Here is a 25,932-nt window from a genome sequence, read left to right on the forward strand (position 1 = left end):
AGAATTATTGACAGAGTTGGGCAGGAGAATATCAAGAGGTGCCTAAGTAAATCATGTCAATGCCAAACATATTCCTCCTTGTCTCTGTAATATAACAGCACAGCTTCTTCCCTCTAATAGGCCATATCAATCACTCCTGCCAAGACAGGGATCCCCATTCTTGCCTGTCAGGCCCAGATCATAAAGAGCAAGAATTACCCAGCTGGAACTAGAGCAAAGAGTTCAGTGGTAGTATTCTTGGCCTTTTGTCTTTCAAATAAATATTAAAATCAGTTTGTCAATGTTGTCTGTTGTCAGTGTATTTGGTATGAATTTTAGGTAGATTTTAACCATATTAATTTGGCATTTAACATATTAACAATATACTGAACCATATGTTTCATGTTTGTAGAACTATATACATTTCTAATTTTATTGTTCCTTTTCAGATTGGAGGAAAATGAATGACCTCTTTGCCAGTTTGAAACTGTTGTGTACCTCGGGAAAGAAAGCTCGCAGTTATTACATATACTTTCCCAACTGACAAAGAAACTGTGAACATTATCAGCCCTTTCTTGAGTCAAGCTATCTTTTCCTGGATGGCTTAGTTTGGACATTTTCATGGCCTTAGAACAGTAATCTTTATAATTATAAAAGCCAACCCATCTCTGGTATATTGCATTTCCAGTAGAATTAGCAAACTAAATGGATACCGATACCATAGAAGTAGAGAGCTGTGGTTTGCAAATACCAAACATATTGGAATGGCTTTTTAAATGGATAAGGGGAATATTCTGGAAGACTCTTGAGGAGCTTTATAGTGAAGGCTTACAGTGTTTGAAGAGACTTGTTGGTAGAAGTGAGGTCTCTGAAGTCCTCATTTCTACCAACAAGTCTCTTCAAACCTGCTTCTGCTTCTGATTAGACAGAAATGGTACATGTGTTATTACAAACTGAAGGAAGGTGATCCTTGCTTTAAAGTGGTAGAGAATTTCACCAAATTCAGTCCTGATTGTGAATGGACGGAAGAATTTAAAAACAACAAGCTAGGATTCTTAGCTGAAGAGTTTTACAAATGTGGAAAGTGTGGCCTGTTTTTTCCTTGCAGCTTATATAAGGTGAGATGTGACAGGAAAGACATAAGCCAGAAACTGAGTTCTTATGTATAAAGAAATCAAAAACTGATGGTCTGGAAAATTCTGGGTTTCCAGAAAGGGATGCCCCAGATAATAGTGCCCCATATGAGGATTTAGCCAAACATGGAACCAGTAAGCCATTTCAGAAAAAACAAGGATTGGAGATGGAGTTATCCGGGAAGGATTTGTGGAACATCCTATTGTCTGGTGGGTCAGATCCCAGTATTCTGCCTAGAAAACCAACAAGAGTGTTGTGGGATCTGTTTATACAGAACCACTATCAGTCCAGACAGAAAGGACAGAAAAGGGACAAATTGAAGGAAAAATAACTTCAAGGGCAGAACCATAGAAGCTAAGGTCTAAAGTCAAGAAAACTCAGGCCAGGAAAGCAGGTCCACCCATAGACTTGGAGAGGGTGAGTTGGCCCTGAATGCAGAGAGCAGACCTTCTGCTTCAATGTTCAGGAAGGATTTTGGTGCCCCAGGCCTTAGGAAGTATGGAGCACATTCTTTGGGGTTTGGGGAGAGCCTTGCTGCTTCCCTATTTTTCTGAGGGGGTTTAGAGTGTGCCCGAGAGATGGCAGAGGACCCAGGTGCTGCCCCAATGCTTGTTGAGGGTGGAGCCAAGAAAAAGGTGGTCTCTCCAATGAAGAGGACATGACCACTGCATCGTCTCTTAGAAAGGGTGGGGCTGCTGCTTTCTAAAGCCCCAAGGATAATTGACTCTCAGATTTAGAAATCTAATGGAGTTTGCCCTGTAGGTTTTGGAACTGCTTGGGTCTGGTGAACCCCATGTTTTCCTTCCAATATCTCCCAGTGGAAATGGTAACATTGATCCCATGATTATCCCTCCTTTCTATTTTTAGCAACAGATAACTTGTTCTGAGTTTTGGAAGTCCAGAGCCAGGGGAGAATTTTGCCTTAGGATGGGCTATGCCCATAACTGACTTTGATGAGGTTTTGTACTTATTCTGACTTTTTATTCCATTTGTATTGGTACTGAAATGCTTTAAGGCTTTATGATATTGTAATGGAATGAATGTATTTTGTATAGGGAAAGAACATTTGGAGTCCAAATGGTGGAATGTGCTGCTTTGAAACTGTTGTATATCCCAGAAAAGCCATGCTCATTAATCCTGAATTAATATTGTTGGGTTGGATCTTTTTTATGCAATTTTATTGAAATATATTCACACAGTATACAAGTATACACTTGGAGGCTCACAGTATCATCACATAATTCATCACCACATTCAGTTTTAATCAGCACATAGTTGTGTGTTCATCACCCAAATCTATTTTAGAACATTTGCATCACTCTAGAAAAAAATTAAAAAGAAAACCCCCCATAAATTCCATATCCCTTGCCCTTCCCTCTCATTGACCACTAATATTTTATCTCAATTTTTTTTACCCCTCATCCTGCCCATTATTTAATTATTTCTGTCCTTATTTTTTACTCATCCATTGGGTGGGATCTTTTAAATTATGGTATATCAACGGAGATTTAAGCCACCCAATAGTGGGTAGACCTTTAGATTGGGTGGTATCCATGGAGATGTGTTTCCACACATTAAAGGTGGGTCTCTTACTGGAGTCCTTTAAGAGAAAACCATTTTTGAAAAAGCTTCAGTGCCAACACAAAGACATTTGGAGAAGCAGAAAGAAAGTAACCCTGGGGAAGCTCTGTGAAAACCAGAAGCCATTTGAAAGGAGAATCCAGGAGAAAAAACAAGTAGACATAACCATGTGCCTTCTCAGCTGAAAGAGAAATCCCAAACATCATTGGCCCTTTCTTTAGTCAAGGTATCTTCGTCTGGATGCTTTAGTTTGGACACATTTATATCCTTAGAACTGTAAACTTCTAACTTAATAAATCCCCTTCATAAAAGCCAGTCCATTTCTGGTATTGCATTTCTGGCAGCATTAGCAAACTAAAACAACCCCCCTCTACCCCATTCTGTGGGATGGTGAAAACTGGGAAAGATAAAGAATAAAAGTAAGTGAAATTAAACTTTCTGCTCTTCATTAGTACAGGGTTTATATGGATGGCAAGGTTGGGATTCACCTCATTTCACAGCAAACACCTGATAAAGAAAAATTTGGATAGAGTATATTGTGAGATAAGTTTGACTATGTGTAATAAAGTCATTGAGTTAAGATTATCTTAAGAATTTTTTATGATAAATTTGATTCAAAGAAAATGAAGCTAATGACAAAATAATTTAGGAGAGAAAATTATATAAACAAGAAATCTGTATGCATCCTAACTAGAAATAAATAATATTTTTGTAATAATGCAACAACAAATTAACTAAAATTATGAGGTAATTAAATTTTGAAAGTATTGGGATTGGCAAATGTGCTGTGTATGTGCCACAAGGAAGTCAGTCTACTGACTGTCAGTTTGGAAGGATAAATTTTAAATGAATGCATGTGATATAAATTTGGGGCTAGACACAAGAATTGTTAAAATAATTTGAAACTCTTATGTCTGGAAAGTATGACCGGAAATTTGCACAGCATAGAAACTGCACAGATTCTTCTTTGTAAGCTTGACTGTATTATTCAGTATTTTCAATGAAGAGTATTTTATTTTGAGCGTATGCCAAAAGCAGGGAAAGATTTTGGAAATCTGGGATCTTGGCACCAAGATCAGGTTATTTGAATTACTACAGTGTAGGCAAAGTCCCTGAGATAAACTTTCTTGATGATGTCTTGTTTGGATATGAACTGAATGAGACAGTGGAAAAATCGTTGCACCACACAGAAGATTTAAGCATGTTGAAAGGGAACATTGGAATAAAGTCTGAGCCACTACTTCTCATTCTTGAATGCATTTAGGATTCCCCTGAGATTCACTAAAATGCAAATCCTGATTAGAAAGGTCTAGTTTGGGGCTTTTGATTCTTCTTTCCTACCAGTCTTTCTTATATGCTTAGTTGCAGATCCATTTACTTCACACAATGAGTTCATGTTTTTCTAGTGACATTTGCAACCATATTTATAACAAACAAAATCCACTAATAATAGACAGTTAAGTGAACCTCTTGAGTTCCACTGAAATATAAATTTCAGTTCTTACTGAAAAGTTGCCTTAAGTTATATAGTTCATTGTGGTATAAGTACTTAAAATTTAATTCTTTCTCACTGCACTCCAGTGTGTTTTTAAACTGTTTTCATATACATCCACTACCCTTGAGAGTCTGGTTATCTCCACCTCATTGATTCCACTGAATGCTACTTCATCCTGCAAGGTTCCACAACAAATTCCCTGATTCCCTTTTTCTGGAATCTGTCTCTGTCCTGGTCTCCTAGGTCAATATTCACCTGGATTTCTCTGCTCCACTTTCTTTGCGTTTGTGAGCTCTTTCTGAAACCTTAATCATAGGAACTGCAGGCCTCCCTCTCAGCCTTCCTTTCCTTCTTCCTCACTACCTAGGCAAAACTTATATTTTCCAATCTGACTCCAATATCTGAATCTCAGAACTGAACATTTATTTCTCTAGTGCTATATTTCAGTTCCCTCTTCATTAATATAAAAAAACTGATTATATTTTGAATGCTTTCTCATCTTTGATAATTCAGAACTTTAATAAGGGATCTTACCTGTGACTCAATGCCTGGAGTAAAACCTTGCAGCAGTGTTTTGTGCAAAATACCTTCATTTCTGGGAGGATTTTCCATCTCCCAAAATGAAATAGTTTCAATATTCTGTATTCAAAGCATCTTTGATTTTTTTTCTGAAAATGATCTCTTCTAATGTAGCTCTTAAACTCCACATTCTGAGCTATCTCTTTTATTTGCTAGTAAAACTTTATGTCCTTTATAGGCCTAGTTCAGAATAACCTGTAGCTATACTATATTCCCATGTCTGATGAAAAAATATGATTTGCCTCAAAAATGTTATAATATAACTTGGCTGAAATCTTCTAGGACTATAAGAAAATCATGAAAATGGAATCATTGATTACTAAACTACATAGTAATAAAGTAATACAGAATATGTCTTGTTAAATTTCAGAACAGTGAGTTTAAAAACAGATAAAATATTACTTTAAAATCAAATGCCTGCATCTAAAATGATCTGCTTGTTTTTTGCCCCTAAATTTTTTTTTTTTTTGTATTTCAAGATATGACTGAATGCTTTCATACTTTTAATTTCAAAGAAATAGTCAGTGCTGGCTATTTGATTTCTGTTTGTGGTGATTGTGAAATTCTGACTAAGGATGCTGATGAAGGCAGCACAAAACTTAGCGTGTAATTAATCCCATCACTTGTATGATGGGGAGTGGTTGAAATTGGAAAGTTTATCTTGTATATATGTTTCCACAATTTAAAAAAGAGAAACTATATATGCAGTAAAATTTGAATGCAGTGCATTATCCCAGACTGAATCTAAGGAAAAAAAAATAGTACAAAATCTATTCATAGTGAAATCATTAATGAATCTAGATTATTTATTCTAGGAATCTTAATATTTTAAGGTTTACAGGGCTTTAAAGTTCTTAGAACATCAGCTAAATGTGAGAAGATGAGATATGGTATATTCTTTCCTTTGTACAGTAATAAAATATGTATATTTAAAAGCAAATACATATTTTCAGTACAAACATTTATACATATATAGACTACACTGATGTTTACATCCTTAGAGAATATTGGTTGATTACAAGTCCTTTTAGAGATGAAGAGTAGTAGAGGCCTTCTTCCTGAAAATTCACCAGGATACTTGCCCAGCATATCAAAATCCACAAAAGATTGAGTCCTCTGGGAAAAGATATGTAGGTTTGTTTTTAGATTATAGGAGGAATTAAAGGATATCAGCATGATTTATGTACTTTGATGGTGAAAGTTGTGTTCAAGAAGGCATGTGTTGATTATATGTATCTTTATGATTGTCTGAATTAATGAGGGTATGTTTGGGATTATAGGACTGATGATACTGCCAACTGCATTAAAGGAGGGTACTCCATGGAAATGGTACTTTTTCTAGAATGATTAAGAACTTCTAAACGCTGGAATTTGGTAAAAGCATCATCAGTAACTTTTGATTTACTTGCATTTTTGGCCTATTTAGGCTCTGTTTTATAAGGAAGACAATTTTAACCAAAAAGGACAGCCTTTATTTACTTTGTAATTATTGGATTTCACTGCAGGCATTTGGGCCCAGGTCATTTGAGGTCAGGTTAGGTTACAGGAGGCATACATCTTTTTCTAGATTCATAATTCAATAGTACTTTTCACAGGGAAACTTGCCTAAAATCATTCAAGGAATAAATTCATGCAGTTAGACCAGTAGGAAGCACAGCAAAATGAACTAATAAATGAATAACAACAAACTCTGTGTTTAAACTTGGCTTTTATGTTCTGTGTGGAGTCACAGACAAGGCAGGACATGAGAAATACTGTTCTCAGTAAGACTGTATTGACATGAGTAAGTGTAGGTTATGCTGGACAGTAAACATTAGGTGAACCAAAAGTTGATATTTTGGTAGTGGATTCAATTCTTTGAAGGTTCTCTTGTGAAGGAGAACCTGGGCATGGGGCATAATTGTATAAACAAACTATATGAAAAGAGATTTTCACAATAAGGTGCAGAATCTGATTATTGAAATAAGAGGTGGCATTCTAGGTAAAAATCAATGTATAGGCCTTAAGCAATTTAGACTGGGGAGACAGGCAGAAAAAATTCAAACTCTTGCTGTGTCTTTTCCTAGCCATGTAATTTTCTAAGATTACTAAACATTTATGAACCTCTGTTCACTTCATTTGTTAAATAGGTAAATCTGCTTTAATCAATATGATTAATTTGAAGATTAAATAAATGTAAATCTCTAAGCACATTTAATACAATATTGTTTATGTGGATTTAGATTCAAATGGGTAAGTTAATCTGACTTCTTTTTCAGAAAATATCACCATTTGTCCATGAAATTATTATGTAATTATTAATGTCAATGAAAATTTAAAACATAGATGATCTTTCACATCTATAAATTGTGAAATGAAAGGATATTACAGCTGAAAATTATTAATATAGGATAAGAGTTCAACTGCATTTTACTCATATCAGATTGAGAAGATGGGTTTTTCTTCCAAATCCTTCATTCCATATTATTTGAGTCACCTAAGCTTGGGGATAGTGAGATGTTATGACCCATGTACTTATGCTACTTTTTTGATGCAAGGGACTTTCAGGACTATATTTGTATAATGGCAGTCATCCATTGAGCCCTCAAAGTGCACCAGGTCCTTGAATTATCACCCCATAATACAATGCATTAAGGTTCTTGCTTACTATCTAAATCCAGCAGGATGACATCTAAAGTGGAAGAACCAGGATGATTTCAGGCAGGTATCTTCAGAAGGACAGGTACAAGGTAAAAACAGAACAGGAGTGAGAGTTGAGAGGACTAGGATGGATATTTCAGAAGCCAGGCATACTGATAGCTGAGAAAATCCACAGTGATTTCTCTGGATTTGGAGACCAAATATTTTGGAGTCAGGTAAGAAATGGAAAATCTCAGAAAATCATGGACTAATGAATATATAAAATTCAATTATTTTCAAATAATAATAATAATGAACTCAGTGATTTTCATCTTTCCTTTACAAAGAAGGCATTCTCTTGTAGCATACTTCATGTTTCTGTTTATTGGACTGGGGTTATTCCCAGGTGGAGGGCTAGGAGTCATTAGAGTTCTGTCTGGAAGTCCAAGACAAGTCCAGAATCTAATAGCTTTTTTCTACTTTCGCAGCTTTGTTCACCTAGTATTTGTCTTGTTGTGAGTATAAACCCAGAGGAAAATATTTGTCAGCTGAGCTGTTGACAATGCCACCATTGGTAAGTAAGGAATTCTTCTTTTTACTGAAATTACCCATGTGTTGTCAGCAGATGGGCATGAATATTCTAATCTCATTTAGAAGATATTCAAGCATCTGCACTCAGATTATATTTATCCTGGCCTCTGGGATAGTGATCATTCATCAATAAGTAATTTATCCAGTACAAGTTTGTTCCAGACTCCATTAAGTATTCACTAGATAGCTGAGAGAGTTTTTTTCTCATTTAGCCCATGTCATCTTTGGAGAAATAATGCACTCATTGAGCCTGTTAATGCCCGTGAATGGCTTAGGCACACAGTGAACTTAGGTGATAGAGGTGAGTAACAGCAGATGTTTATAGTCGGTAGGGAGGCTGGTGTTTAGCAGGTAAGTTCTATCAGTACAGTGTCACAGTTGCTAGGGTGGGGGGTTTTGCATTGTTGACAGGAGCAAATGTAGGATTAGTTAATAGAAAAAGATGAGTCATTTATTTTCCTCAATTCCTAATTTCTTAAAGTATTGGTATTGTATATTTGTACATTTTTTAAACTTTCAGAAAAGATAACTACAATTTTCCCTTTCTTTTGTCCTCATTGCCCATTTTCCCTTCTTTGAAACAATCTTTATTCAAATTTTGTAAATGGAAGTAATAATGGAAAGAAGTGTTATTTCATTCATTTTAGTTAGCATTCAGGAGTATAGTGGGTAGAGTAAAATTTGTGGACCTGTGAAAATATTTGAAGAATTGGAGAGACCAGAATGGCTTAAGAGCCTTCTTTTACTCTTGAACATTAAGAGGAGGTGAAGATAGAAGAGTGATGATGAACATAGGTTTTGAAGATTCCAAAGAAAGCTGAGTTTGGAAGATCTCATATCCCTGGAATAGCCAGCCAGGATCATAGGAGTCAGTATAGGAGTCTCAGGGGCCTGTGGCATGTGCCACTGATCTGCCCATGCTTGTACGTTATGATGAATACCTGAGCCATGGAGAGTTTAGTGAGGCAGAATATACTGTTCCAAGTTATCCATGATATCTGTTTAGTTCTGCAGAATGCTACACTTAGCTGCAAAGTTTGTTGCTATTCTATTGAATGATATACCTGTATATTATGTTCAGATAACAAAATATTTTACACATAAGCTCATTGGATCTTTCAAAATTTCAAACTGAGTGTGAAATGATTTCATAGATGAGAGAAAACTGAGTTCTAACTGTAGTTATAAAAGTGGCAAAACATGGGTATTCATTGTCTCATGATGAGTCTATATATTATTTACTTGAAATGAGTGGAAAAAGTTTTTTTGTTATAAATGCTGAAGTACAAATTATACAACACCATCTGTAAGTCATAATGACCAGGTTATTGGGAAATGTCCAGGTTATATTACACTATGTATCTTTTGAGATTTTTTAAATAATTGAGTCTTAAATAATCAGTGTGTATATGTGTATGTATCCATATCTGTGAAAGACAGATGACTGCTCAGCATGGAAAATCATCTAACTTGAAACTCAAATGCAGTTTGAGCTTTCTGTCAACGGTCACCAATTCCTCAGTGCTATGCTCTCAATCATTCTACTCTGGATATTGGCATATATCCAGAGTAGAATGGCATAACTCCTAACTCTTATGTTTTTAGGAGTTAGTGAACTTGAAAGATGTAGTTATAGAATTCACCCAGGAAGAGTGGGCCATGCTGAATACAACCCAGAGAAAGCTGTTCAGAAATGTGATGCTGGAGAATATCAGTCATCTCCTCTCAGTGGGTGAGTCTCAAACTTACCTATCTAATCAATCCTCTTAAGAAGTATCTAGAACAGTTTGTGTTGTTTTAGATTTTATTTTTATACTTTACATATATAGTCTTATTTTATAACATGAAAAGCTATCTAGAGTTTTTGTCTCTTTACTTATTATTTAATGTCTAGTTTTTCACCTGACTAAAATGTAACCTCTGTGAACACAAATTTCATGTTTTTCTTTTACTCAATGTAAAACACTCAGTGCAATGATGGGAATACAATGAGCATTTTTTATACAGGTAAATAAGGGGATTAAATATGTCCTAAATAATTATTGTACTCTAGGGATTTGGCATGGGTTCAGATGATAGTAATAGAACAACAAGCATATCATTTTCCACAATAACTTAGACTTTCCAAGGGAACTTATTATATTAATCAGGATTCTCCAGAGAAACAGAACCAATAGGAGATATCTATAAATATGAACTTTTAAAATAGTGTCTTATACAATTGTGTGGATGCATGAGTTCAAATTCCGTAAGGCAGATACTAGCTGGCAACTCTAATGAAGTTCAACCATGAATGCTCCAGGAGCTGCTGACTGGTTGAAGAAGACATGAAAAGTCTCTCTTCTCCCTTAAAAGTCTTCAACTAGAAGCTGCATGTGAGGTATAGGTTTTTTGTTTTTGTTTTTTTTGTTTTTTTTTCTTTCTATTATCGTTTTAATTCTTATTCTGTTGTCTTTTTATTTCTTTTTCTAAATCGATGCAAATGTACTAAGAAATGATGAATATGCAACTATGTGATGTTATTAAGAATTACTGATTGTACATGTAGATTGGAATGATTTCTAATTGTTTTGTTAATTCTTTTTTTAATTAATAAAAAAAAAAAAAAAAAATTGCTCTGAGCCCTTCTCGCTCACCCCTCCCCTAGACGCTTCACCCTATATAAGCTGGTATACTTCCTCTAATAAACGTTCTGGTGTGCACGCCTTGCCAGCTCAAAAAAAAAAAAAAAAAAAAAAAGTCTTCAACTAATTGGATTAAATCAAACTGATTGGATTCTCTCTTTGTGGAATACTTTCCCTTATTTGATCATAGATATAATTAGCCACAGATGCAATAAACTAAATAATGATTTAATAAACCAGCCTTCTGATTTATTAACCAGCCATGAAATTTTTTGCAGCAATGGTTATGCCAGTGCTTGCTTGACCAGAGAACTGGGCACCCTCACCTGGCCAAGTTGACACATGAACTTAAATCATACTTGTTTCTTAATTCTTTTTGAAAATAATAATGAAAAATTGTTGAAACAGAATTTCTCCACAGAAAATACAGTGCTCTGCAGTCTGACCTTGAACTTGGGCATCAGAAACCGGAAGTTCTCACTGTATTTGGGGGCAAGGTCAAGACTTAACCCTTTGATAGTGAAAAATGGTCATATTCTTTGTCCCAGATATTTTTCCCTTGGCTGGCCTTCAAATGAATATGTTCTTCTTCTTTAGGCACTACAGTGGTTTGAAGCTGTATGAAATGTAGAAAAATGTATTCTTCAATCTAATCCATTCCTTCACATGTGAACCACTGTTTGTACTAACTTTTTTTCACTGTTTCAGTGCTTTATTAAGAAATATGTGTGGTTAACTTTTGTGAAGAAAAGTTGTGGCCATCCAAAGATAAATAAAAATGGCATTCTTGGAACAAGTATTTTCTTTTTATAACTTATTGTCCTTCTCAGATACTTTTCAGGAGATCAGTGTAAATCATAGCAACTTATTGTCCTTCAGAAAAGTACAGCCTTCAGTAGGAAGACTTCCTAAAATTGATAGTGGTCCATTAAGTACAGGTTTTGTTGAGATAATTTTAAAATCCATCTGGTGAATAGCAAATTTAAATTGAAGAAATTACTACATAGCACCACTATTAAGTAGTCCATCACCAGGTGTCAATATCTGCTCTATTTATCAGATTTGTTAGAATCATGCCTAATACATCTAGTTTAATTAAGATTTTTTAAAACTCTTTTATTATATATTGTAACATATAAAACAAAGAAAGAAAAAAGCAGTAGTTTTCAAAGCACTCTTCAACAAGAAGTTACAGGACAGATTCCAGAGTTTGTCATGGGCTGCCAAACCATCATCTCAGATTTTTCCTTCTAGCTCCTCCAGAACATGTGAGGCTAGAAGGAATGAATATTTTTTTATCATCATAATTGACTTTTTTTTCTGTGAAAAATAACATACTTAGAAAAAAACAATAAATTACAAAGCACAGCCCAACAATTAGTTGTAGAACAGATTTCAGAATTTGGTATGGGGTACAATTCCACAATTTTAGGTTTTTACTTCTGGCTGCTCTGAGATACTGGAGACTGAAAGAAATAACAATTTAATGATTTCACAGTCATATTCATTTTTTAAACCCTACCTTCTCTGTATAAAACTCCACCATCACCTTTGATCTTTCTTTCCACTCTTTAGGGGTATTTTGGCTATGGCCATTCTAAATTATTCATGTTGGAAGGGGCTGTCAATAATAAGGGGTAGGGAGATGGAACTAGCTGATGTTCTAGAGAGGCTGGGCCCTCTAGGTTTCAGGATCTGTCTGGTCCAGGTACCCATCCAGAGGTTTCTGAAAAGTTACCCTAGTGCATGAAACCTTGGTAGACTCTTATATATTGTCCTATGTATTCTTTAAGATTGTCTGGAATGGTTTGAGTTGGGGTTTGGCAAGTTATGATAGGTAGCAATATCTAATTGAAGCTTGCATTAAGAGTGACCTCCAGAGTAGCCTGTCGACTCTGTTTGAACTCTCTCTGCCACTGATACTTTATTAGTTACACTTCTTTTCCTCCCTTGTAGTCAGAATAGCATTGTTGATCCCATGGTATCAGGGCCATACTCATCCCTGGAAGTCATCTCCCATGCCACCAGGGAGAATTTCACCTCTGGATGTCATGTTCCATACAGGGGGGGGGGGGCAATGATTTCTCTTGCAGACTTGGGCTTAGAGAGAGTGAGGCCACATCGGAGCAACAATAGAGGTCCTCCAGAAGTAATTCTTAGGCATAGTTATAGGTAAGCTAAGCTTCTCCACTACATACATAAGCTTCACAAGATTAAACCGTAAGATCAAGGGCTTGGCCTATTGATTTGGGTGTCCCTAATGTTTGGCATAGTATCAGGAGTTTCCCAGGTGGTAAAGTGTAAGAGTTCCATATTTTTCTCCCATCCCTCAAGGGACTTTGCCAATACTTTTTGATTATCTGCCTAATATATTCTAGATTATATCCAGGCATTACATTAAGCTATACAGGATTAAAAACCCCCCTTCTTCTGGGTCCTCTGTGTTTCATTTGTTCAAATGAGCTATCCAGACAAGTTGAGTTAGATTATGTGCTACAGAAAATTTAGGTTCTGGACAAAAGAAACTTTTCTTCCCTTGGTCTCAAAGAGTAGGTGCAGTTCTAAAATATAGACAATGTCTTCCTTACTGCAGAATTACTTTAATCCCAACTTTATTGGCTTCAGTCTTATCTCTGAATACTACATTATACATAGATAAAACAGCCTCTCAAAATCCAGAAATAATAATTACCACTCCAAACTAAATGTGTGGGCTTATAGCTCCTATAGAGCTTACAATCTAGGCCTCTGTTTTTTTAAAAGCATTTTCTGAAGGGGACCATGCAATAATTATTCTTTCATTTCTGGTTTATTTTGCCTCACCAAATGTCCCACGGGTTCATTCATATTGTTGTATGCCTCACAACTTTGTTCCTTTTTGTAGCAGCCCAATATTCGATCATATGTGTACACCATCATTCTCAAATCTACTTCTCAGTCAGTGCATCCTTCAGCCACCTGCATTCATTAGGCATCATGTATAATGTCCAAAATGCACAGTCCATCATCACTCAATTTTGTATAATTTTGTTATTCCCAAGAAAAAGATAACCAATAAATAACATCCTCACCAAATAAGAAATCTAAACTTCTCCTTAACTCTTGTCCCTCCCTCCATTATTTACCCTTGGTGTTGCTGTGGTACTGCTGATGTTTTCCTGTTAAACATAGCCATAGCATACAATAGCAGTTTTCCCCCGTACCCTGAATTTTCAAACATTCTTTGTACAAGAATCATACCTTTGAAGTAGTTTGTGTAAGAACTTATTTTAGTAGTGTTAATCACTGAAACACTGATTTTAAATCATGTACACCTTCAATATGGTAACATTTTGAGCCACCTTCACATCTATCTATTCCCTTACATTTGAGTTCAGCCTCATTAGCTAACCATTCACCCAGCTCTGGTTTCTATGTATCTCTAAGTCCCCTATATCCTATATTATAAGTCTCGAATTTTAGCTTTACTGTGGTCATAAAAGTGAAGTCATACAGTATTTATCCTTTTGTGTCTAGCTTATTTCACTCAGCGTTATGTCCTCAAGGCTCAACAATCTTGTCATGTGCTTCAGGACATTATCTCATCTTAGTGCTGCATAATATTCCATCAGAGAATTTGGGGGCCTTTTCAAAAATCAGTTGACCATAGATTTGGTGGTCTATTTTTATACTCTCAATTTGATTCCATTGGTCAATGCTTCTATCTTTGTGCCAGTACCATGCTGTTGTGACCACTGTGGCTTTATAATAAGTTTTAAAGTCAGGAAGTGTTAATGTTCCCACTTTGCTTTGGTTTCTTAGGATGCTTTTAGCTATTTGGGGTCTCTTTCCCTTCCAAATGCATATGGTAACTAGGTTTTCCAAGTCTTCAAAGTAGGTTGTTGGAATTTTGATTGGTATTATGTTGAATCTGTAGATCAATTTGGAAAGCTTTGATATCTTGACTAAATTTAACCTTCCTATCCATGACCAGGGAATGCCTTTCTACCTATATAGATCTTTGATTTCTTCTACAATGTTATGTAATTTCTGTGCAGAAATCCTTTATGTCCCTATTTAAGTTCATTCCAAGATACTTGATTCTTTTAGTTGATAGTTTGAATGGAATTTTTCCCCTAAGTGACTCCTCAGGTCATTGCTTGTGCATAGAAATGTTACTCATTTTTGCCCATTAATTTTATATCCTGCACCTTGCTGAATTGTTTATTAGCTCAAGTAATTTTATTGTAGTTTTCTCGGGATTTTCCAAGTATAGCATCATGCCATCTGCAAATAATGAAAGTTTTACTTCTTCTTTTCCAGTTTGGATGCCTTTTATTTCTTTATCCTACCTGATTGCTCCAACTAGAACTTACAGCACAGTGTTGAATAATAGTGGTAACAGTGTGCATCCTTGTCTTGTTCCTGATCTTAGGGGGAAAGCTTTCAGTCTCTCTCCATTGAGTATGATGCTGGCTATTGGTTTTTCATAGATTTCCTTTATTATATTGAGGGAGTGCACCGGTTTGAAAGAATTGATGTACCCTAGAAAAGCCATGTTTTAATCCTAATCAATCTTGTGAAAGCAACAGGTTCTTCTAACCCCTATTCAGTACTATAGGTTGGAAACTTGATTAGATTATCTCTATGGAGATGTGACTCAATCAAGTGTGGGTATTAAACTTGACTAGAAGGAGATGTGTCTCCAGCCATTCTATATGGGTCTTGATTAGATTACTGGAACCCTATAAAAGAAGAAATGTTTTAGAGAAAGCTTCAAAATGACATAGCCATGAGAAGCAGAGCATCTACCAGCCAGTGACCTTTGGAAATTCGGAGAGAGCAGAGAAGGACAACAGATCACTGCAGAAGCACAAAGCAGAGAATCCACCAGCCAGAGACCTTAGGAGATGAAGAACAAAAGCACTTCATGGGGAGTTTTATGAAACGAGGCCTGGAGAGGAAGCTAGCAGATGATGCCATGTTCACCATGGGCCTTTGCAAATGAGATAGAAATCCTGAGCATGTTCTCCATGTGCCTTTCCACTTGAGAGAGAAATCCTGAACTTCATTAGTTTTCTTGAATCAAGCTGTCTTTCCCTAGATGCCTTAGATTGGACATTTCTAAAGACTTGCTTTAATTGGGACATTTCCATGGCCTTAGAACTGTAAACTTGTAAGTAACAAATTCCCCTTTTTAAAAAACCATTCCATTCCTGGTGTATGGCAGTCCAGTAGCTAGCAAACTAGAACAGGTAGTTACCTTTGATTCCTATCTTCTGAAGTGTTTTTATCAGAAAAGAATGTTGAATTTTGTTGAATGCTTTTTCACCATCAATTGAGATGGTCATGTGATTTTTCCCTTTCAAGTTTTAATGTGCTGTATAACATTAATTGATTTTCTTGCATTGAACCATCCTTGCATTCCTGGCATAAACCCCACTTGGTCATGGGGTATAATTCTTTTAATGTGTTGTTGGATTCAATTTACTAGAATTTTATTGAGAATTTTTGTCTCTCTGTTCATTAGGGAGATTGGCCTGTAGTTTTCCTTTTTTATCGTATCTTTACCCAGTTTTGGTATTAAAATGATATTAGCTCCATAAAGTGAGTTAGATAGTGTTCCTTTTTTCTCATTTTTTTGGAAATGTTTGAGCAGGATTGTTTGATAAAATTCCTCTGTGAAGCCATCTGGCCCTGAGCTTTTCTTTGTAGAAAGATTTTTGATGACTGACTGAATCTCTTTACTTGTGTTTGGTTTGTTGAGATCTTCTATTTCTTCCTCAGCCATTGTATCTTGTTTGTGTGTTTCTAGGAATTTGTCCATTTCATCTAAGTTGTCTAGTTTGTTGGCATATAGTGATTCATAGTATCCTCTTATGATTTCTTTTATTTCTTCAGGATCTGTGGTAGTTCACCCCTTCTCATTTCTGATTTTGTTTACTTCCATCCCCTCTCTTTTTTTCTTTGTCAGTATTGCTAGTGGCCTATCATTTGTGTTGATTTTCTCAAAGAACCAACTTTTGGTTTTATTGATTCTTTCTATTGTTTTTTTGTTCTCTCCTTCATTTAACTCTGATTTAATCTTTGTTATTTATCTTCTATTTGCTTTGGGGTTAGTTTGCTGTTCTTTCTCAGGTTCCTCCAGGTGAACAATTAACTGCTCAATTTTTGCTCTTTTTTGTTTTTTAATATAGGCGTGTAGGACAGTAAATTTCCCTTTCAGTACAGCCATTGCCAAATCCTGCTACCCCAAACATGGAGAAGATGGAACTTAGAAAAAGATATACCCCTCCAGTGAACCCCAGTGTTGAAACACAACCCAGCACTTGGAGAGAGAGCAAGGCCACTGCATAGGCCCTTAGAAAGGGTGGGACTGCCTCTTTCTAAAGCCCAAAGGATAAATGTCTTTCAGAATTTGAAATCTAATGCATAATACCATACAGGTTTTCAGAACTATTTGGGTCCAGTGACCCCTTTTTACCTTTCTATTTCTCTGTATAGCAGTGTAAATGTGTCCTATGAGTGTACCTCCTTTGTATATTGGCAGGATATAACTTGTTCAGATTTCACAGGTCCAGAGCCAGAAGAGAATTTTTTTTGCCTTAGAACAGACCATGCCTATAATTGACTTTGTTGAGATTTTTTACTGGCTTTAACTTTGTATTGTATTTCTATTGTTACTGAAATGATTTAAGGCTTGTTTGATATTGTGATGTAATGCATGTATTTTGTATATTGAAGAAACATGTCTATTGAGGTCCAGAGGCTATCATGTACCAGTTTGAAGATGTTATGTACCCCAGAAAAGCCATGTTTTAATCCTGTTCCAGTCTTGTGGGAGCAGCTGTTTGTTTTAATCCTAATTCAAAACTGTAGGTTAGAATCTTTTGATTAGATCATCTCCATGGACATGTGGTGTGCTGAATTGTGGGTTTGACTTTCGATTAGATGAACGTGTGACTTGACCCATTCCTGGTGGGCCTTAATTAGTTTACTGGAATCCTTAAAAGAGGAATCATTTTGGAGAGAATCAGAAATGATGGAAGCATCAGAGCCAACAGAAACGTCACAGCAGAGTTGGCACAGATGCAGACACATGGAGAATAGAGACACATACATTTGGAAATGCTTGGAGCCCAGCAGATGTTGCCACGAGATGTTAAGGAAACCACAACCTGGAGAGAGCCTAGGGAATTCAAGAGATGCAAGCAGCCTTGGAGAAGTAATGTGAGGAATGAATACCCATAGGAACAGAGGCTGAAAGCAATGGAGCCCAGGAGCAAGGGACCAACATATGCCATCCACGTGACTACCCAGTTGACAGGTGTTCCTGACCCATTAGCCTTTCTTGAGTGAAGTTCCTTAATTTGGACACTTTCATTTCCTTAGAACTGTAAAGTTGTAACTTATTAAATTCACCTTTCTAAAACCATTCCAGTTCTGGTATATCACATTCTGGCAACTTGCAAACTAACACAGTCGCCTTGACTGCACTTCACTAAGTGTACAGAACTCATTTTTTTTTCCTACAAACAAGACATCAGGGCTATAAATCAGTTGTAGCTTCAAAATTGGTTCAAAGGGAGGAACTGTGGGAAGAAGGAATTGGATTGTCTCAGAGACAGAATTCAGGTGAGCTCCTGGAACATGTTTTTCAGGACAAGGAGGAGCCTTGTCAGCAAGTGAATTGGTACTTGAAAATATCACCTGCAGATTTCTGCAAATTATATTTTGTGAAAAGTAGATTTACATATTGGGAAATTTCCTCAGGTGTGGTCATGTTATCATTTACTTATCAGTCTATATTCAGATGTCTGTGTCTTTGGCAAAATGGATATTTATGGACAATTGGATTTAAACTTTCAGTTATGGCTCTTTTCCTGGTCCTCCTCTTCAATGGTTTTCCCTCTCTTTACCTCCCCAATGTATTTTTTAAATAATTATTCTTATAACTCATTATTGAAAATATTTTCTAATTGTTCATGTCATATAACAGTTTCTGCCACCTAAAATAATCCTTAATGTGATATTCTTTCTCAGATAACTGTCATATTTAAAATAATTATAGAGCTATGTGTACTGCTTCAACATATTTATTTTCATAATGCTGGTTTAGCAATTAATTGATTTTTCAATTCTTTCAGGCATGGGAAGCAGTCTTAAAAAACAAGAAATGCTCTCCTTGCATTATATCTGCAGGAAAGACATATCTACCATCAAGTCATTGGTAAGCATAATGGCTGTAACCCTGGTCTTCCAAATAGATACCTGGGAGTGCAACTTAAGAATTCAGTACAATCACTTAACTTTAGGTTGGTTTAAGTGCTAATCCAGGAAAAGGCTGTGATAATAAAGTCTTCAAAACTGATTAGATAGTTCTGCATTTGAGATACTACAAAAGACTAGGTCTCTATACATGCAGGAGATTAACATGATTCATAAATATGGCAAATGTTTTAATTGGAGACTGTCACTGATTGATTAGTTTAGAATTCATGTGTATATGGATTAGTGTATATGAACAAACCTCTTACAGACTCTCCTCTACTTTCTAGAAGCAGAATTCTCATACTGAAAAGAATGTCATTATATGTAGTAAATTGCCCGAAGATTTTATTCACAGTTCCGGAGTGACTGAACATGTATTAACTCACAAGGGAAGGAAACCCTACTTCAATCTTTTTGGAAAAACCCTCAAAAGCCAATCCTCTTTTAATCAACAAAAGCATGTTCACACTAGAAGTAAGTCATCTGAATGTCATCTGATTGGAAAATCCTTTGTTCAAAATTCTGACCATACACATTACAATGGAACTCACATTGGAGAGAAAACCTGTGAATATCATCTTTGTGGGAAAGCCGTTACTAAATATTCTGATCTGAGACAAAATGAGAAAACTCACACCAGAAAGAAAACGTATGAATGCCATCTATGTGGAAAAGCCTTCAGTTTTTGTTCTTATCTTAGAGTACATGAGAGAATTCACACTGGAGAGAAACCATATGAATGTCATGTATGTGGGAAAGCTTTTTTTCAAAATTCTGCCCTTAGAGAACATAATCAAATTCACACTGGAGAGAAACCTTATGTATGTCATTTATGTGGTAAAGCCTTCATTCATTATTCTAGCTTTAAACAACATGAGAACACACACTCTGGGAAGAAACCCTATGAATGTCGTCTGTGTGGGAAAGCCTTCACTCAGTGTTTTCACCTGGGACAACATGAGAGAACTCACACTGGAGAGAAGCCATATGAATGTCAGACTTGTGGAAAAGCCTTCAGCCAATCTTCTGATCTTCAAAAACATGAGAGAACTCATACTGGAGAGAAACCTTATGAATGCCATGTATGTGGAAAAGCCTTTGCTCTTTGTTCTTATCTTAGAGTACATGAAAGAAGTCATACTGGAGAGAAACCATATGAATGCCATCAGTGTGGAAAAGCCTACACTCGATGTTCTGCCCTTAAAGAGCATAAGAGAATTCACACAGGAGAGAAACCTTATGAATGCCCTCTCTGTGGTAAGGTTTTCACCCGGTATTCTAACCTTAGACATCACAAGAACACTCACACTGGAGAGAAACCCTATGAATGTCTTCTGTGTGGTAAGGCCTTCAGTCAATATACTTACCTGAAACTACATGAAAGAGTTCACACAGGAGAGAAACCGTATAAATGCCATCTATGTGGGAAAGCCTTCACTCAAAGTTCTAATCTAAGACAACATGAGAGAACTCACACTGGAAAGAAACCTTAAGAATATCATTTATGTCAGAAAGTCTTCACCCATCTAACCTTAGAAGCCATAAGATAATTCACACTGTAGTGAAATCTTAGGACTTCATCTACATGGGAAAGTCTGTACTCAGGGTTTTAACCAAAGACAACATGGTACAACTCACGCTGGAGAGAAACCTTATGACTGTCAACCAGGTGGGAAAGCCTTTACTAGTTGTTCTGGCTTTGGAAGACTCATGGGATAGATACAGTAGGAATATACTCTATGTGTGAAAACAGTTTTTTTTTTTTGTGACCATAGACAATGTGAGAGAACTCAAACTGGAATGAAAGCTTGTGAATGCCATATTTGTGAAAAGCTTCAGTCAGTGTTCATTCATTAGATTATATGAAAGAATTCATATACTATAAATGTTTTGGATATTGAAGGAATGTCAGCCCTTGAGTTATCCTTTAAACTGAAAAGAGAACTCATACACTAAAGTAATGTCATTTGTAATCAATCTAGTAGAACTTTTAATCATCCTGACTTTCATCAATGTAAGTCAATTCATACTGAAGAGAATATCAATGTCACCTTTGTAGCAAAGTATTTAGTAAGAAGATCTTAAGATGTACAATGTGAGAGAAAATTCATGATGTATATTTACTGAAAGTGGAAGAGTCATCATCCACTACTTCAACTGATATAAAGACAGATCTTTACCAAAGGGTGATGCTCCTTGAGGAAGTGCCAGCTAATTCATACTCGAGAATTTATTCTTGAAAAATAATACAAATCCCTTTATTCATATGGCAACACTCGTAGGGAAATGAGAATTCACACTGTATAAAACTCATCAGTGTGGTGAATGAAGGCATCTTCAGTGACTACTGATTCCTTTAGCATTAATATTCTTACACTGAGGGAACAACAATCTGAAAATCAATTTAGAAAGCTCTGTAGTTTTATTTTCCATCAGAAAATGCATATTGGAAAATGAAATGTTCTATATGAACCCTTTAGCAAAACATTTGGGAAAGAGTAAAGATTTTGACTAAGACTTACTATTGAAATTATGCAAGATAATGTAGAATTATGAAATGAAATTGGTATACTGACTGATATGTTTTGTAAGAAATATCTTGAAGTTAGATTAATTCAATAAATCAATACTTCTGCATATATAAGTAACAAATATTGTTGAGGAAAATCTAATATATTGGTCACATTCTATTTTTCTTTTTCTGTGGTTCTAAATACAAAATTCAATCAATCACAAAATAGATTTGAATATTTAGTCAGACATCTGGAATACAAAGTTATGATTCTTAGCTATTACCTTACTATTATATATTCATGGAAAGGATGAACACAAACAAGGATAAATAAAGCACTTTAGATGTAGGGTCTTATGATATATAAAACTACTCTTTTAAAGTAACATTAATATTTTCATCAAAACTTAGCAAGGCATTAAAAACAAATCCATTTAAATAACACAAAACACATCATTGAGAGTTATGTGTTCTTTGGCCAGAAAATTCCCCAGAATCCAGAATCAGTCATCATTCATTGCGTATATTAGTATTTTATTACAGAAAGCTTTTGCCAACCATAATATTTTGGTCTGCCAAGCAAAGGCCTCAGATTTATGCCACTTGAGCAATTGTATATAAAGACCCATAGAGATATGTGTCTGCCTTTTCCCCATCTATCCTAGTGGGGATAAAGGTCTTTGACTCCATCCATAAACGTTTTTTTTTAAGTAGAAAGATTAGGGTACAGTCAAGGGGGAGCATCCTTCCTGTCTGACCCATGTTCAGAATCAGATTGTCCTCCTCACTGTCTTCGTATATAAATAAGGAAGCCTTACAACCCATGTGTTCCTTCTTACTGGGCTTCACCTGTGGCTCATTCAGCTGTGCTACAGAATTCTAAAAATTTCCAAGTCTGTGAGCCTTCTTTTCTTTTATGACTTATAACAGGACCATCATCTCTTCCTTGTAGTTAAAATCTCATGCCCCATAACATTGGCAGATTTTCTCTAAAATCACATCCATTTCTGTCTTGTCTGTCCCCTGATTTGTAACTGTAGCCATATTGCTCCATATGTGGTATCTGCCCCATTCTTCATCTTTCCTTTGCAGTTCTTTGTGTTCCCTTTATGACCCTTCTCACATGGCTTCATATTGTGGGCTTATGTACTTCTGGGATACCTCAGTGAAAACAGCTGATGCTGTGTTGTTGATGCCACCCCAAAGCAGGACATTGTGGTGGACCTCTTCTACCACTTCACCTATTAGTGTCCCTGAAAACAATGAGAACTAAACAGGGGACTTCCCATGGGCATACCCTCATATAATTTATGCCTTGTGGTGGTTTGAAACCATTGTGTACCCTAGAAAAGCCATGTTACTTAATCATTTAGGATTGCTGGATGGGATCTTTCTTATTGTTTCCACAGAGATGTGGCCCATGCAATTGTGAGTGGTAAAATTTTATTAGGTAGTTTCTAGGAAAATATGTCTCCAACCATTCAAGGTGGGGGTGCTTACTGGAGTTCCTTAAGAGGGAATCATTTTGGAAGAAGCTTGAGAGTCCACAGACAGAGACTTTTGGAGATGCAGAATTAAAATGCCCCCAGGGAAGTTCTTTAAATGAGAATCTGGTAGAAAAACCTAGCAGAGGTCACCATGTGCTTTCACAGCTGAGAGAGAAATCCCAAATGTCAGCAACACTGTCCTTGGAGTTCATGTATCTATGTCTGGATGCCTTAGTTTGGACATTTTTATGGCCTTAGAGCTGTAAACTTTCAACTCATACAGACCCTTTTAAAAAGCCATTCCATTTCTGGTATATTTCATTCAGACAGCTTTAGAAAACTAAAACAGATTTTGATACAGGACTGGGGCGCCTCTGTGGTTTGCAAATATCAAATATGTTGGAATGGCTTTTAAATGGATAAGGGGAAGATTCTGGAAGATTCGTGAGGAGCTTGATAGAGAAGGCATAGGACACTTTGAAGAGATTGTTGGTAGAAATGTGAATTCTAAAGATACCTCTGATGAGGCCTTAGACAGAAATGATGTATGTTATTGCAAACTGGAAGAAAGATGATCCTTGTTTTTAAGTGACAAAATAATTAGCAAAATTGACTACTGGTTTTAGATGGATGGCAGGTTTTAAAAGCCATGAACGTGGATATTTAGCAAAAGAGGTTGCCAAATTAAATATGGAAAGTGTGGCCTGATTTCTTTTTGGAGCTTATAATAAAATGTGACAGGAAAGATATACGCTGAGAACTGAACTGTTGAGCGAAAAGAAACCAGAAACTGATGGCCTGGAAAATTCTGGGCATCCAGAAATGGAGCCATCAGAGAATAGTGCCCCACATGAGAATTATACTTAACATGGAACCAGTCAGCCACTTAAGAAAAAGCTACGATTGGAGATCAAGTTATCTAGTAAGGATTTGTGGAAAGTCCTACTGTCTGATGGTTAAGACACATGCCTACCACATAGAAAGCCAACAAGTGTGCTGTGGAATCTGTTTAAATGGAACCACTGCCAGTCTGGACTAAAATGGACAGAAAAGGGACAGTTGAAGGAAAAATAATTTCAAAGACAGAACCATGGAAGCTAAGGTCTAGAGCCAAGAAACCTCAGGTCAGGAGTGCAGACCAGCCATGCACATGGACAGAATAAGTTTTCCCTGAAGACAGAGTGTAGGAGTTTCAGTGTACCAGGTCTTGGAGAAAGTGGACTGCATTCCTTGAGAATTGGGAAAAACCTTGCTTCTACCACATAGTTCTAAGGAGGTTGAGCCTGTGCCATAGGAATGACAGAGAGCCTGGGAATTGCCCCAATGCTTGGAGAGGGTGGAGCCAAGAAAAAGGTGGTTTCCCCAATGTCCTTCAAGGTTGCAGTTCTCACCCCAGCATTTGTAGAGAGCTAGGCTGATGTGTGGGCATTTGAAAAGGGTGAGATTGGTATTTTCAAAAGCCCAAGGATAAATGGCTTTCAGACATTCAAATCTAATGGAGTTTGGCCTGTTGGTTTTAGGAAATGTTTGGGAATTTTGAACCCTGTATTCCTTCCTATTTCTCCCTCTGGAAATGGGAATTTGTATCCTATGACTTTCCCTCCTTTGTATGTAGGCAGCAGATAACTTGCTCTGAGATTTAAAGGTCCAAAGCCAGAGAAGAATTTTGCCTTAGGACAGCCCATGCCTGTAACTGACTTTGATGAGACTTGTACTGTTTCTGACTTTGTATTGTATTTGTATTTTTACTCACATGCTTTAAGGCTTTGTGATATTGTGATGGAATTAATGTATTTCACATTTGGAAAGAACATGTCTTTTCAGGGTCTGTGCTGGTTTGAAAGTATTACATATCCTATAAAAGCCATGATTTAAGCCTGATCCAAATTTGTGGGAACAATCATTTTTTAAAATCCTGATTCAACACTGTAGGTTGGAATTTTGAGTAGATTGTCTCCATGGGTATGTGACACACCAGTTGTGGGTATGACTTTTGATTAGATGGCGATGTGACTCCACCCATTCCAGGTGGGTTGTGATTATTTTACTGGAATCCCTTAAAAGAGGAAACTTTTTTGAGAGAGTCAAAAATGACAGAAGCCTCAGAGCTAACAGAGCAGATATAGATGCTTGGAGAACAGTTGCTTCAGAGAACAGAGACATGGAGGTTTGGAGATGCTTGGAGCCCAGCACATATCAACATGAGGTATGAAGCAAGCCAGAACCTGGAGAGAGCCAAGAGAACTCAAGAGATGAAAGCCAGCCCCAGAGAAGCAAAGTGAGGAACCTCACAGGAAAGGAGGCTGAAAGCAATGAAGCCCAGGAGCAGAGGGCCAGCAGATGCCAACCAGTTGACTCCCCAGCTGACATAGGTGTTCTTGACCCATTTACCTTCCTCAAATTAAGGTATCTTTCCCTGGATGCCTTATTTTGGAATCTTTTATAGGCTTAGAACTGTGAACTTGTAATTTATTAAATTCCCCTTTTTAAAAGCCATTCCAGTTCTGGTATAACACATTCCAGCAGCTTACTAACTAGTACAGGGTCCAAAGGGTGGAATGTGCTGGTTTGAAACTGCCGTCCCAGAAAATCCATGTTCCTTAATCCACATTCAGTATTGCTAGGTGGGAACATTTTATTGTTTCCATGGAGATGTGCCACACCCAATTGTGGGTGGTAACATTTTGATTAGGTAGTTTCTTTGGGCATGTGTCTCCACCTATTCAAGTTTGGGTTGCTTACTGGAGTCCTTTAAGAGGGTGCCATTTTGAAAAAAGCTTCAGAACCAATACAACCAGAGTTTTGGAGAAGCAGAAGGAAAATGCCTCTGGGGAAGTGCTTTGAAGAAGAAGCTGGTAAAGAAAGCCAGCAGCGGTCACCATGTGCCTTCCCAGCTGAGAGAGAAACCTCAAGCATCAGCAGCCCCTTTTTTAGAGTTCAGGTATCTTTCTCTTGATGCCTTACTTGGCACTGTAAGCTTGCAGCTTAATAAATTCCCTTTTTAAACCTGCTCCATGTCTGGTAAATTGCATTCAGGCAACTTTAGCAAAATAAACATGCCTCTATTGCCATCCAAGGCAG

The 25,932-nt window shown here is 36.6% G+C and overlaps 1 protein-coding gene across 1 annotated transcript in view; it reads left to right on the plus strand.

The window, feature by feature from the left end:
• Positions 1–23,173, plus strand: part of LOC143653609 (uncharacterized) — a 73,631-nt gene extending 50,458 nt beyond the window's left edge. The window contains exons 2-5 of the mRNA XM_077124755.1: positions 7,876–7,961; positions 9,584–9,710; positions 18,729–18,811; positions 19,140–23,173. Of these exons, the coding sequence (XP_076980870.1) occupies positions 7,950–7,961; positions 9,584–9,710; positions 18,729–18,811; positions 19,140–20,345 (1,428 nt within the window). The 5' untranslated portion in view covers positions 7,876–7,949 and the 3' untranslated portion in view covers positions 20,346–23,173. The remainder of the gene's footprint in view (positions 1–7,875; positions 7,962–9,583; positions 9,711–18,728; positions 18,812–19,139) is intronic.
• Positions 23,174–25,932: the final 2,759 nt, after the last annotated feature.

This window comes from Tamandua tetradactyla, chromosome 13 (assembly GCF_023851605.1).
Source record: "Tamandua tetradactyla isolate mTamTet1 chromosome 13, mTamTet1.pri, whole genome shotgun sequence".
Lineage (NCBI taxonomy): Eukaryota > Metazoa > Chordata > Mammalia > Pilosa > Myrmecophagidae > Tamandua > Tamandua tetradactyla.